This window comes from Lampetra planeri, chromosome 54 (genome assembly GCF_965212315.1).
Source record: "Lampetra planeri chromosome 54, kcLamPlan1.2.h2, whole genome shotgun sequence".
Taxonomy (NCBI): Eukaryota; Metazoa; Chordata; class Hyperoartia; order Petromyzontiformes; family Petromyzontidae; genus Lampetra; species Lampetra planeri.
Window position 1 is genome coordinate 6,476,798 of NC_136160.1, and position 14,480 is coordinate 6,491,277.

General features: G+C 52.6%; 1 protein-coding gene across 3 annotated transcripts; it reads left to right on the forward strand.

Annotated features, from left to right (window-relative positions):
• Positions 1 to 68: 68 nt before the first annotated feature.
• Positions 69 to 8,328, forward strand: SDR42E1 (short chain dehydrogenase/reductase family 42E, member 1). Of its 3 annotated transcripts, none has more exons than XM_078617580.1 (5): positions 69 to 156; positions 1,763 to 1,872; positions 2,946 to 3,091; positions 4,148 to 4,326; positions 6,929 to 8,328. In XM_078617580.1, the coding sequence occupies exons 2-5, from the start codon at positions 1,790 to 1,792 to the stop codon at positions 7,739 to 7,741; spliced, it is 1,221 nt and encodes a 406-aa protein (XP_078473706.1). In that variant the 5' UTR covers positions 69 to 156; positions 1,763 to 1,789; the 3' UTR covers positions 7,742 to 8,328. The 3 variants fall into 3 exon arrangements, with proteins under 3 accessions (XP_078473706.1, XP_078473705.1, XP_078473707.1); XM_078617579.1 differs by having other exon boundaries at positions 87 to 156; positions 1,699 to 1,872; XM_078617581.1 differs by lacking the exons at positions 69 to 156; positions 1,763 to 1,872 and adding an exon at positions 1,883 to 2,440.
• The last annotated feature ends 6,152 nt before the right edge of the window (positions 8,329 to 14,480 follow it).

A 14,480-nucleotide genomic window follows, 5' to 3' on the forward strand; every position in this document is an offset into this window, starting at 1 on the left:
CATTGCGTCATCACGCACGCCGGCGTTTTAAAAAAAAAATTTTAAATCTCGGTGGGCGGATGCGCGCTGTGCATTTGCTAGAGCGGATACGCGCACCCTGCCGGGGCCCATTCCACCACCATACGCGCTGGGAATTCTAATCGGGGTGGCGTGCAGGTGAGTCGGGGGTTACCTGTTTGACAACGCTGTTGTGTCTCCTCGTCGTCGGTTGTTGTTGCTGTTGTTGTTGTGGTTGCTGCTGTTGTTGTTGTTGCTGTTTTTGTAAACCGAACGCCGACCCAACGTTGCGCGTCGTACCGGGGCGAGTGGGGGGAGCCGCCTTTGGAACATCCGAAGCGGTGCCGGGCCTCCTCTAGGTCGACTCGGCCTTAAAACGAGTATCCACGCGTGCGGTAGGGGGGGAGGAGGGGGAAGACAAAGGCGGCCGGGCGTGGTTTGCTGGCCCACCCCACCCCCCTCGTGCGTGCCACGACACACACGCGGGGATTGGCAATCTACTGCTGGATGACGATCTCCACCCCCCCCCCCCCTGGCACGTGCTACGGGTCGTGGTGGTTTTATTTGACCATACTTCACCATCCCGGTCACTGGGGGTTGTTGTTAAGGTGCGAATTCACCGTCGACGTGGCAGAATAATACAGTACAATGGGTTTTTTTTTTGCATAATAAAGGTAATTTTGTCGTGTGGTTAGATCGCGTAAGTAAATACAAACGTGTTGTTAAATCCGCCACCATCCGACGCAGCCAATTAGGTTTGTCACGTAAGGGGCCGTCCATAAATGACGTCACGCACCTAGGGGGGGGGGGTCAGACATTTGTGACGATGGGGCCCCCACCTTAACAGCACTCGAGCACGTAAACTCATGTACGCGTAAACTCATGCACACGTAAACGCATATACGCGGCTGTGTGCCGGCAGGGCGGAGGAACTGGGGCAAGGGTCACGGAAGACCTCATGAGGAGGCCCCTGGAACCCGCTAGTGGGTTCGAGAAGGGAGGAGCGGCCAGGGCGGAGCCAGGCCGCGCCGGGTAGAATAAAAGCAGCGGAGAGCGGGAGCTCCGGGCTGTCGGTTCTGGGAGTGGACTCGTCTCGTCGTCGCTGCCGCCTTCGCCCGATAATTGCGCGGCCGGACAGTTGTGGGTTGTCTCGGTTCGACATCGTCGGTGCAACGCGGTTAGGGTTGTGTCTAGGGCTCTAGGCTGGGCTGTATGGCAACGTGGTCGGTAGAGGAGGCGATCCTGTGAGTGTGAACGCCCGGAATGGTGTAATAAATAAAAGGTGCCTCCTGCAACTACCTCATCTCCGACTGTGTGCTACACACACACACACACACCGACACTACACATACATTAAGGCAGGCATACATACATAAATGTAGAAATACATAAACTCGTACATTATGCATACATAAACTCAATCTTTAATTGAACCTCAACACGTTCATCAATTCATAATAAACGTTTGTGGGTTAGATCGCGTTATTTATAAATGTGTCGTAACCCTCCACCACCCGACACGGCCAATCAGCAAAAAAGTGTCACGTTGACTAAAGACTAATAGTTCACTGCTTTAGCCCACCGGTGTGTTGAAGAGTGAAACCACAACATTTACAATTTTTGAGTCGTACGACGTTTCGCTGGTAATTGCATCCAGCATCAATAACACTGTGGATGACGCCCGACAATGAAAATAAACAGACGACGTTTAGGGCAGTGGACCTCCCGCGTGGCGATGACTGTCGGCGTGTCCTCTACATCTCAGGACATCCCCGCTGCCACACGCCACGCAATGGACAATGCCGCAGGCGCAGCCGAGGTGGACGGTGGAGAGAAGTTCGTGATTACGGGCGGCGGCGGATATTTTGGATGCAGGTTTGTCCGTTCCGCACAACCGCCACCGCAACGGTCATCATCACCTGTCGACTCGAAATGTATCTAGTAGCGCCTTTAACCGAGGCGATTTACAAAGAATTAACAACGGTACAACAACAGCAACGCGTGTGGGTGTAATGGTGGACATGAGGTGAATGAAATAGAGAGGAAGCGATGGGGGAGGATCTGTGATGATCGGTGAAAGCGAAATTGGTGATGGTAAATGATGATGAATGGATTTAAAGAAAGGGTTTATGAGTTATAGCCGTGCAATGGGAATATGAAGAGGAAACAGTAACGGTGGCGGTGATGACGGGGAGATTAAGAAGCGGTCGTGGGGTGAGCTCGGGAACAATGAGTGAGTTTTGAGTGAGGAGTGGAAACTTAGCGAAGGTGACCACTGAATGTGGAGGGGGAAGTTTGTTCCAGTGAAGGGGGGCGAGAAGAGAGAGAGAGCAGCAGTGTGGATTGAGCATGAGGAGGAACAGAGAGAGACTCCCCCTTCCGATATACCTCTCTCTGTAACACGTCGCCAAACCACCTGGATTGCCCACCGTGGCCATTGCAGGCGTGAAGCCATCGCTTGCAATTGAGAAACATGGAAAAGTCACGTAGATAAAATGTTTTAATAAATTAAATCACGACGTTTCGGAAGCAACACAAGCCTCCATCATCAGGTGTAACTGCTCCAGTAAAATTGCTGTAGCGTATGAAGAGAGCTATTTAATTTTTTACCTACGTGACTTAATCGAAAAAAATCCACATGATTTTCATGCCACTTCGTTGAACTATCATTTGTTGCGAGGTTACTTTTGGAAAAGAAGCTAACGACTCGATGTACTTTATCTGGTAAAAAAAATAGTTTATTTGAAAAAAAAGCAAAATTTTTGTTATATATATTTTTTAATGATTTGCTTACTTTTCCTATACTGTGCACTCCTATCGTGTTTTATGTTGTAACGTTCTGACTCGCCCCTACTGGGCATTTGTGAATAAGCTCTTCATAGCTCATCGGATTCCTCTTGCAGTATAAATAAAGATTCCGATTCTCTGACCCGGGTCGCCGGTGCCAGGCTCGGTGCGGCGCTGGCGGCGCGGGGACACCGCGTGCTGCTGCTGGACCTCATGCCTCCGCCACCGTCCGTGCCGCTCGCTCCCGGCATCGACTTCCGCCAGGGCGACGTTACGGACGAGCGCTGCCTCGAATCGGCCTTCGCCGGTGAGTCGACCGCTTCTCTAACAGCCCGTTGTTGCCGATGGTGCCCCGGGCCGCACACAAAAGAGGGGCCCCCCCATAACGTGGCCTGGTTTTTCTTGGTCACTCGTGAACACGGAGGGACCCCACTTTTGGCATTCTGTACTGGGCCCCAGGCCATGGGACCTCCAGGAACCTCTGGGTGGCGCTATGTGGTGGTGACGGTTTAGACCCACATCTATGGGGCAACTGATCCCATCGATCGACAGTGGGGGATACCTTCCGATCACTGGGGTTGATCAGGACTCTGGAATGACTTTGGCTGGCAACGACACTTGAACGATCGCCTCAGTTACTTCTGTCCCCGCAAGAAGCCCCTGCAGTGCCAGAAGCAAGTGAGCGCGCTAACGTTAGGAACGGTGTTGCCAGGTCGAACATGTGCCCCTCTGGTATCCGATTAGTGCAGCGAAGATGTGTGCAATGAATGAGAAATATAGCGTGCGGGCAGTTTGTAATTTGGTAGGCCTCATGAAGCAGAGGATCAGTTCCTGAAGAAGCTCCCAGCATGTGAAGTGAAACGTCGGACATGACGCCTAACAATACGTGCTGCAACCCAACAAACACATCGGAGAGTTGGACAGCATAACCGTGAACACCTGCATGGTAAGAAGACACATTCGCCTTGTATTGTATTGTTCGTAAAGCAACGACATTGCCCAAGCTCATTTCCTCCCTTTCCGTGTATGTGCGTGTGTGTGTGCGGGAGAAGTGGTTGTGTAGCGGTTAGTGCACTGCGCTACGCACCCGGCCACCCGAGTTCGATTCCCGCTCACAGCCAACACCAGTGACGATTATCCGAAACGGCCGTGGGCCTCCCCTAGGTCAACTCAGCCTCAAATGAGTACTCAGTGCGGTGTGTAAACATTGCCGCTCGGGAGACAAAGGCAGCAGGGCGTGGTATTGGCCATCCCCTCATGTGCCGTCGCCGGCCTTCATAGGTGCTCGCTAACAGCACTCGCCCCAATAGTCTGTTGAAGCTATACGGGGGATCTTTGTCTTTGTATGTGCGCGCGCGCGCAGGTGCGGACTGCGTGTTCCACACGGCATCGTTCGGCATGTCTGGCCGCGAGCAGCTGAAGCGTCGCCGGATCGAGGAGGTGAACGTGGGCGGCACGGAAGCCGTGCTGCGTGCATGCGTGAGCGCCTGCGTGCCGCGCCTCGTCTACACCAGCACCTACAACGTCGTGTTTGGCGGGCAGGTGTGGCACACTGAGCACATCTAATAATAACAATGCAATTTATGAAGCGCGCAAATTTGCGGACGTAACGGCCGCACCTCAGAGGCGCGGAGCCAAGCTCAGAGTCGCTCGAAAGCGCGGTCGTAGAGGTGAGTTTTTAAGTGTCTCTTGAAGGAAACGATTGAGGGGATGCTGCGAATGTGCAGAGGGGATGGCGTTCCAGGCTGTTGCGGCAGCCACCAAGAAGCGGCGCGTAGACATGACCATCCTGGATCTTGGTATAAAGAGGAGGTCGTGAGTCGCACTGCGATGGCATCTGCCGTGTACTGTGCTGCAAGTTGTCAATAATGAAGAGAGGTACGGGGGGCAGGCAGATGTGAAGGCGCGGTGGCAGAGGCAGGCGATCTTGTACGTGACCCTGCTGGCAATGGGTAGCCAGTGGAGGGCACGGAGAGAGGCAAGGGAGTCGAGACGGGGATGAGTGCGGCCAATGACGACGCGTGCCAGGTTGCTTTGTAGTCTTTGAAGTTGTTTGAGGTTGCCAGAGGAGGACCGGACGAGGACGGAGTTGCGATAGTCGAGGCGAGACCCAACTATGCAACGTGCCAATGTGTTGGCAGTTTCAGTGGAGATGAGAGGACGTAGGTGTCCGAAAGCCTTCAGGTGAAAGTTACATGTACTGATGATATGATTGGTTTGACGGTCGAAGGATAAAGTTGAATCTAGGATGACACCGAGGTAGCTGAAGTGATCGGTGAACCTCAATGTTAACTGCCTCGCCTGGTATACAGGAGGTCGTGGGATCGATCCCGACTCCGACGCCTGTATATTTGGAGTTTGCATGTCTCTCGCCCTTGTGGTCGTGTGGATGTTTCTCCGGGTACTTCGGTTCAGATTATATTTACTCCACCCAGGCTGTGTACAGGAAGAGGTAAAAAAATTAGTCCTAACCACTCTTTTACAACGCTCTTTATAGGATGGAATTGGTGCGTCTCTCTCTCTCTCTCTCACCGGTCGTCGTGTGGATTTTTCTCAAGGTCCTCCGGTTTTTCCCCTCCGCACTTAAAATCAACGTCACGCGTCTAGAGTTATTTGGCTGCAATACATTTCCACGTGACGACAAGCCACTTGGTGATAGTCAGGTCGCTTCTGAAAAACAGCCATAGAGCTCAGTGGGCCTTACCTGGTATAATGCGCATGCATAATGTACGTTGATTATACAAAATAACCCAACCTTCAATGGTTACCCATTGTCATTTATATGCATTAATTAATCCCCTCCACTTCACTCAAGAAGGGTTCACAAGTGACGTCATCACATCTATCCCTCTATTTAAGGAACGAAACAGGAGGATTTCTCCACAAATCTGGCTGTCGTCTGATGAAGCTGGTTGTAATTCCTGGCAAAACGTCCTACTCAGATTGTAAATGTTGTGGCTTTGCTCTCCAACATACCTGTGTGCTGTACTAGTGTAGAGATGTACGCAGTGTGCGCAGATGAGCGGGTGCAATCGAGGACGAGCAGGTGTGCGTATTGGAGCATGAGGTTGGCGCCTTGGAGTGCCGGCAGTAATTAAGGGGAGAAGCGGGTGCAATCGAGGACAAGCAGGTGTGCGCGCTGGGGCAGGAGGTTGGCGCCGGAGAGACAGGAGATGGGGGCTTGGTTAGGGATTAATGAGTGCGAGAGGCACCGTGCAGGCGACAGCTTCAGTGGGGAGCACGCGAGGACTCGGATTGAGGAGGGGTATATAAGTGGAAGTGTGCGTGAGCAGAGTTGAGTTGTTCGGGGACCAAGAGAGAAGACATCTCGCCGTTGCAGGTCGAGCCGTCAACGGGACCTTGCCCCTCACGCCGTCGCTGGGCGGGTGTTGGCTGAACCCCCCGCCCGGGACAGACGGGTGAGTGGGTACGGGGCAGCGTAGGAGAGGGCAGTGGCGAGATAGGAGAGAGTAGGCGAGATAGGAGTAGGTCAGATGCAGAGTAGGTGAGGTGCAGAGTAGATGAGAGCGGGTAGTAGGAGAAGCAGAGAGTGTGGTGACAGTGGAAGGTAGTCATAGGAGTGCCTACAACGGGTGCGAGAGTAAGATTAATAAAGTATAAGCAGGTGACCTGTTACTCCGTGTCAGTGTGAGTAATTTTAAGACACTACACTACTAACGAATTGGCTACGTTCTGTTTACGTGACAAACCTTACTAATTGGCTGTGTCGGGTGGTGGTGGGTTTAACGACACATTTATATACAGGGTGCTTCAAAAAAATGCTAACACTTCTGAGAATTTGCAACAATACCACGTGGAATGTTACTCTTGGCTCTGGAGACCACCTGGACAAGATTCCAGGCATGTGTTGGCAATGATGGCGAACAAGTGGAGACTGACTTTTTGAAGCTATTGAAATCCATTTGTTATCATGTTACAGTGTATTATCCGTTCTTTTTCCATTAAAAACGATAGTCCCATATAAGTGTTAAAAAAATAAATTAACCACCCTGTATTTACGCGATCTAACCCAAAACAAACCTGTATTATGGATAAAAAAAATAAAGTTAAATAGTTAGAAATAGTAAACCCCATCGTGGTCGACCCGCTGCCTCCCACCTGCTCGCCTGCTGTCGTCGTGCAGGTCATCGAGAACGGCGACGAGTCCCTCCCCTACCTGCCCCTGCACAAGCACCCGGACAACTACTCGCGCACCAAGGCCGTCGCCGAGATGGCGGTGCTGCGCGCCGACGGCAGCGCCCTCGCCTCCCATCGGCCCGGCGCGCTCCGCACGTGCGCCCTGCGACCCGCCGGGATCTACGGCCCCGGCGAGCGGCGCCACCTGCCGCGCGTCGTGAGCTACATCGAGCGCGGTCTCTTCGCGTTCGTGTACGGCCGGCCCGACAGCCGCGTCGACTTTGTGCACGTCGACAACCTGGTGGACGCCCACGCGCTCGCGGCCGACGCCCTCCGCGCCAGCAGGGGCAGCCCCGCCGGCGGGCAGGCCTACTTCGTGTCGGACGGCAGGCCCGTCAACAACTTCGAGTTCTTCCGGCCGCTCGTCGAGGGGCTCGGGTACGAATTCCCGCGCACGCGGCTGCCCCTGCTCGTCGTGTACGCCGTCGCGTTTCTCACCGAGTTGCTGCACGCGGCCGTCGGGTGGGCCGTCGACTTCCAGCCGCTGCTCACGCGCGCCGAGGTGTACAAGACGGGCGTGACGCACCACTTCAGCGTGGGCAAAGCACGCCGGGAGCTGGGATACGCGCCCGCCGAGAAGGAGTTCGGCGAAGTGGTCGAATGGTTCCGGCAGCGCGGGCACGGGAAGCGGCGGCGCCAGCAGCAGCAGCGGCATGGCCGCTTCGGCTCCGTGCTTCGAGACCTGGTGCTCATCGCCATTTTCGCCGCGCTGGTTTTGGCGTTTCTTCCGACCGTCACCACCGCGCTTTCGGACAGCTGACGTTTGGGCGAAGGTGATCCACGGGTAATGAAAAGTCTCCACGTGACTTTTTGCTACCCTTTCAGTGGCGCCGATCAGTGCAGGTTCGTGAAAGGTGGGGGGAGGGGAGCATTGACATGGGAGTGCTGGACTGCCCTCTGCTGCCCACAACGTAGCCCCCACAGTGCACCAAACGAATAACGCTCGCGTTACTTGCATTCCAGTGCGGCGCATTCTGCTACCGCGCAATAAATAATGTCAGACTGCTGGGTAATCACGTCCCTCCGCTATCTCTTCCGGTGGACATTTCTCCCATTCAGTGGAACGCTTCTCTCCTGCGCGCCGCCCTTTAGCACGACGGGGAATATTCACTTCGAATAATTAAGAAGAGATGACGTGGGTGCCAATGTTGAATTAATAAATAAAAACAAATTCAACTAATAAAAAACTGTGTTAAGAGTTAAACAATATTGAGTGTCCTGGCTGTAGCTGTATGCAAAACAATGCAAATCTGTCTCTGACTGTAATATAAACATTACATCAATCATGTAATTGTAATTGAAAGTTAGCCATGGTACCCAACATAAGGGAATAAAAGTTCAAACGTGTGTGTGTTTGTGTGTGTTTTGTTTTACCTACCTGCTGACAACGTTTCTGCCTGTGAAAGATGGTCCTTCTGGCGTTTGCCTCCCACAGTAATGTACTTGTCCGTTTTCATACAAATTATGCACAAGGCAGAAAGCACAGGACCAGCACAAGCTACTGGCAGGCCGGTCCTGGACCTCAGTTTTTTTGCGGGACAATCAACTGCAGCGATACTAACGTTACTACTCGATGGCACAGGCTGGCCTTGATCTTGAGCTTCAGGACGCTGTGTGGCCCGTTTCTCGGCCGCATCCAAGCGCTTTTTGTCAATGAAACGCCTTTAGCAAGTGGAGTGAAACCCAGCGTCTTCGGGAACATTTTTAGACAATGTTTGTATGTTTATGCTATTCTCCGATTCTCACCTTGCAAAAAAAGCCACCGTTTGACGCAGTTTCTGAATGTATCCCACCGTGTGCGTGTAAAATCCTTTGTTTCTTCTTTCTTTATGGACGTGAGATGCATGTAGCATTGTTTAAAATACTTTTTACGCACTTTTGAAGGAGGTCTGGCCGTAATTTCCTCCTCTTCACTACTCGATATTGACAAGGGCGCAGACATCTTGGACTAATGTTTACCTCTCGTCCCAAAAAAGCGGCCACCTTATTGGTCTAGCGGGAAGCACGTGACAATTGTTCCGCGAAGCCTCATCACTGATGATCAAAATGTGATTACGCGAGGAAAGAAATATTGCCGACTTTAAACAGTAATAAAAAATAAACTGCAGGATTAGACATGGAGAACTTTTATTTTCACGCCCAAAAACAATAAATCTTTTTATTAAAATGAAAATAATTTAGTGCCCCATATATGGGAACGGGATTAAACGTAGAACGTCTTCACCTTACGGCCTACATTTAAAAAAACATGCATTTAGAGTATTCGGCTTCTATACATTTCCATACGATAAGCCACTTCATCGGCCTATCATTTGTGATGGCCAGGTCGCTTCTGAAAGAGCTACATAGCTCAGGTGGGCCTTAACTGGTCAAATAAAACACATTCCTGCGGAGGGAGCTGGTAGGAACGTTGGGTTGCTCGGTCAATGGCCAGGGTCAACGGCGGCGTGATGTATTCCGCAAATATGTCCGACTGAGGGCGGGCACAAGCCGGCGTGAGTAGGTTAAACGTTGAGTTTTATAAGGGCACCACGGGGTGACCAGCCCCTCCCCACCCAGCCCCTCCCCACCCTCCCTTCCCCTCCCCACCCTCCCTTCCCCTCCCCACCCTCCCCTTTCCACCCAGCCCCACCCCTCCCATTTTTGGATGCACGACGGACGGACACAATGATCCCCTGTGGGCTGGTGTAACCAGGAGGTTCCTACCAGTAAAATAATTTCAATAGTTGAGATAAATCTGGAGTCATGCTGAACAGAGATGGAGACTCCACTTGCCCGCATCGTTGGACATTTCCAGGAAACCTTGGTGAAAAAAAACATTTCATTCCAATAAATTTTGAGGGGCGTGTATTATTGCTGTTAAAAGAAAACAATGGGCTTTGGGTGTTTGTATGTCCACAATAAAGACCACTCGGCAGCTTCTGGAAGTAAATGTTTTATTGGAAATTACATGATCGATATGGATAAACAGAGAGCAATGACATGGCTACATGGAGCCAGTTTGTAGTCTACAAAGATGAGACTCGAAAAAATTAAGGGGGGGGGGGGGTGGGGGGGGGGAAACAATATAAAAAGCGACACACAACGTAGTTTATTAACGACTATGTTTTAAAGTATTAAACGCAACTGAACCTCGGCAGCGGTTTGACAAATACATGATTAAAAAATTACGCAATAAATCAAAAGGCAGTGAAAGCTGTAAAAATGGAACTGCAATGGACTTGAGGGGGGGGGGTGGTGGGATAGGGCCGGGTCGCACTGTAAAATTAAAACCTAAAAATCTTTCACAGCGCCGAGTCCTTTCCTTTCAACACGAGAGGTCGCTTATGTTGGTCTCTAACGGCCGCGTGTCCGTGCAAGAGCCCGCGACGTCTTCCGTCGGTCCTCGCACAGCGTTTTTAACGAAGCATTTTTTTGTGCGATCGTTCTATCACCGTTCTTGACTGGCTGCCACCTCGCCTTGAGCCGGGGCCCACCCTTGCCATACACGTGCGCGCGCGCACAGAGTGAAAAATACACAGGCAAGGTCACGGGAAAGGGCGCTGCTGCGCGTTGATGGTGGCGGTTCCTTCCGGAGCGACCGTCCAAAAAAAAATTCCAAGCCGTCCATGAAGTGGCGAGGGGCAGTAAATTGCGTTCACGAACTCCGCTAGGTTCCGCCGCCTTAAATCGGGAGGCTGCCGAGATTTGCTGTAATGAAAAACACTCCTGCAACCAAGCAGAACCCACTTTGGGGGGGGGGGTGGTTACTATGGTTGTGTTAACGGCCATGCCATAAATAAACTGTAGGGCGGGGAGACAAAGGGGATGCCGGATTTGGGATGGGATTGGGCGATGGGGTTCGGGGCTTCCGACGAGTTGCAGCGCTCCTCCAGAGTGGGGGTATTTTAACATGAGTAGCAGCGCACGCACCCTCCTCAGCGCGAGCCAAACTGCAGTGCAGGCAAAACTTCGTGTGTGGGGGGTCGGGGGGGGGTCCGGCGAGGTCAGTTTCACTGCCAGCGGCTACTAGCACACCCGCACGTCAACGTTATCGGCTTCCCGAACCAACTTGAGCCGTCATTGGCAGGCTAGCACAGTGCGGGTGCCCCTCAGCACAGCAAGGATGCTGGGTTATATTCCCGATTTTGGGTGCCTTGTGTGCGGAGTTTGTATTCTCCCCCCTCCCCCCCCCCATGCTGCTTGGGTTTGCTCCAGGTTCTCCGATTTCCTCCCACAGCTCAAAACGTTCAATGTCACTGGCGTCGGACAAACATCCCAGTGGCAGGACCCTCTTTGAAAGAGAGGCTCCGGACTGCCGTGTGGTTTTCCTGGGTGAAACGAGCGATTATTACTGGCAGGGTCGCGAGGCGTTTGCTCGACGACCCCTAGTAGCGGTGAACGGTCCCCTACCCGACGGTTCCGTTTTACGAGCGGCTGAGTCGCGGCCGTAGAGCTTCGTAAGCGAACGCTACAAAAAAGACAGCAAGAGATTAGGCTGGGTAGTGAATATAAATGTCGGCGCTCGGTTTCGTCGGTTTTTTTGGGGGACACCGCACTCCTGGGTCTCTCCGCGTGCGCCGAGGATTGTACTGCAGCACAGTGATGCTGCCTACGCGTCGCTAAAACATTCAAAGGAGAATCGACAAGGTAAAGTGCAAGATAGAAATACACCATCTGAACAGGACGCAAGACGTAATCATCGCAGGACTGTTACATCGTTTTTAGCGAGTACAATTCCAGGCCCTTAGCACAGGTAGCCCCCCCCTCCCCACAGTGGCCTACACCGCCTGTATTGAGCACAGTGCGGTAGGTCGTAGGCAGTGGAGGGCATCGTTGTACTATCACACGTCCGTGCTACCACGTCCGCCGTCTTCGCGAAAAACCGCGCCAATCGGCGTGGCGAATCGCGGTCAGGTAAACCGTCATCACGGCCCATGCAGTGTGAGGTGTGAGGAGGCCCTTATCCAGCAGTGGATTGACAATGGCTGCCGCGGGTACCTTTCCAGGGTGGAGTTGTTTGACCATCAGTGTCGCTTGCCATCCAGCAGAATTCACTCTTTGAATTCGATATTCTACACACTCGAGCAGATCCTTGCAGGACCACACGGTCATGTCGTTTCTCAAATAAAACTTCACGCTCAACGCACACCAAAGTCGTGCCCTACCGTGTGCAACACAAACTTGTCCGCGGTGTTGCATTTCCCAAACCACTGTGGACAAAGCGATCGAGGGCCGCCCACACTCGGCATGTAGGCGTGAGAGAAGCGGCCCAGAGGTTAGCGCAGCGTGCCATCCACCTGGCGACCTGAGTTCGAACCATCGCCACGGCTAACATCACAGGGGCGAGTAAATGTACGAAGTGGTCCAAGGGATCACCCCTTTAGCAACCGGCACGAACTATGGCCAAACAACTCCCGTGACTTACACGGAAGCGAGGAAGCCTTCGCCGAGCAAGGCCGGACGGCGGTAAGCTAAAACTATCGGCATGCGCAGGTGAGGTGGGGTTGTTATCAATAGTTCGCCAGACGGAAACATTTTGCATCCAAACACTCGGTACAACAGTCGGCGTCAGTGCGATCCCTGAGTTGAGGAAACGTCAAGTAGTAATTAACATTGTCATAGGTTCACAGACGCCTCCCTGGCATCCAAGACTGGGTCCACGCAAAATACTTAAAACACCTTCCCCCATTTGAAATCGACGGCAAATAAAAGCTGGCGGCCACCTTCCGGATCGTAACGCTAACCGTGCCGCAACACAAACCCCGACCTGTACCCGTGTGTCGTGAAGCGATGACAATTTTACGACTGCAATTGTAAGATAATGGGGCGAGGCTTTTTTTTCTCATCTCTTCACTTGAAACTCATCGTGACGTCTCTTAAGAGACGTTAAAGCCATTTCTGTTTTTAGGACACTTCAGCAAATTACTTGACCCGGGTCGTTAAACGTAGCAAGTTTTTGACACGTGTGCGCTTCGGAGAAAACCTTGCTCCAACGCTTAACTCCTTAGGGCCGGGGGCATCGACATGCCACACGGACCGAGCGTTCGTTTCAGCGTTGAACACTGCAATCAAACAAACGGACCTCTTAACCCTTTCCCGCTCCGAGACGTCTGCAAGTTGCAGGGTGGGTGTCCCATTCAACACCGAATCTCGGAACCCGCAAGCAGTTCAGTGTTAATATTATTTAGAGGCGGCATAGCGCCGCTGTTTTTGAAGACATTGTGCTCACCGCAGAGAACTGTAGCGACACGACCGCCGCACTCTATGATAGCTGGTGCAAAACTGTGCCCACACGCCCCCCTCCCGCATGGCATTGTTCTTCCGATGACGTACCGTGTACCTACACGGAACGGAATCAGAAAGGAGACCGATGACGTACATGCACGCTAAAACACACACACAGCTTGGTGTGCGATTGTTTTTCCTTAAGGGGGGTAAAGTCGCAGGGTGTAGTTGTAATCGCGTGTCGTCGGCAAACTACGCGCAAGGTCAGACCTTTCCGCTCAGTAGCTCACCATCCTCCCTCCTGCAAGAGATCTGCATCTTAGAACTGCATAGCGCCGGAGGCTAACATGACAGAAAGGATATTTCACCCTTTCGCGCACAAACTATTAAAAGCAAAAAACCAAAGTTTGTTTTTGGTTTAACGCGAGTTGTAGGGGTGTTATGGAACCCCTTCCAAGTTTGTTTTAAAAACGCCACAATTTTCACGAGCGTATAATTTTGGGTGACACTCGCACACGTCACGCGTCGAATAGCCGCCCAGTGACCGTGGATCACGAAGTGGGGGGGGTTTAAAACGCCATCAGTCTCCGACGAGGCGGTGGCCGTTCCGATTGGATCGCACGCACGTGGACGGGCACGTGGACGGGCACGAGTCTCCGCAGATGGGTCGCCATTCTGTGACCGCCGGGTAGCCCACAGCCGCGACTGTGGGCGGACTGTGCGCTCTTCCCAACGAGGACGCGTGGCGGCTTTAGTGTTTACGCCCCAGCGCAAACATTTCGAAACAATTTTTTTTTCTTTTTACAAACAGATAAGTGCTTAGCTTTTTTTGTTTTGCCCAAGACCACAGCTGTGGAATGTAAAACGTAAACTCGCGCTCGTCGGCGGCGCGTTACCCTTGGGGTGTTGCAAGGTGGGGGGGGGGGGCATTTCCATCACACGGGGCTTTGCCCTCGTGGCGACGTTTAACGGTATCCACGTGCCGCCACCTTTCTGCCAAGACGCCGTTGGCAGCGAAATCGTCTCCCCGTTCCTCACGCGGGTTTGGAGGCAATTCACTGCTCATCTCCGTTTGCAGCCAGGCGGGGGAAATTCCTCACGCGCACTCCATAAATGGTAGATAAAACCGCCGACGACTTCCCACAAAGCGGTACTGACAAACACGCAGCGTCGATCAAATGAGTCCACGTAGCCGAACCGTGCCAGTTCAGGATGCACACGTAGCAAAGGTCAACCGAACGGCTCAGCCCTGGCTGGAACTGGAAAGGAGAACACAATTTTGTCGGTTTCAC

What these genes read in the sequence shown, in the direction of transcription:
- SDR42E1 (XM_078617581.1), top strand. Translation starts at nt 2,277, where the DNA reads ATGTGGAGGGGGAAGTTTGTTCCAGTGAAGGGGGGCGAGAAGAGAGAG. An exon ending in CCTCGAATCGGCCTTCGCCG is followed by an intron (nt 3,092 to 4,147) that starts GTGAGTCGACCG and finishes GCGCGCGCGCAG; the next exon opens with GTGCGGACTGCGTGTTCCAC. An exon ending in ACGTCGTGTTTGGCGGGCAG is followed by an intron (nt 4,327 to 6,928) that starts GTGTGGCACACT and finishes GTCGTCGTGCAG; the next exon opens with GTCATCGAGAACGGCGACGA.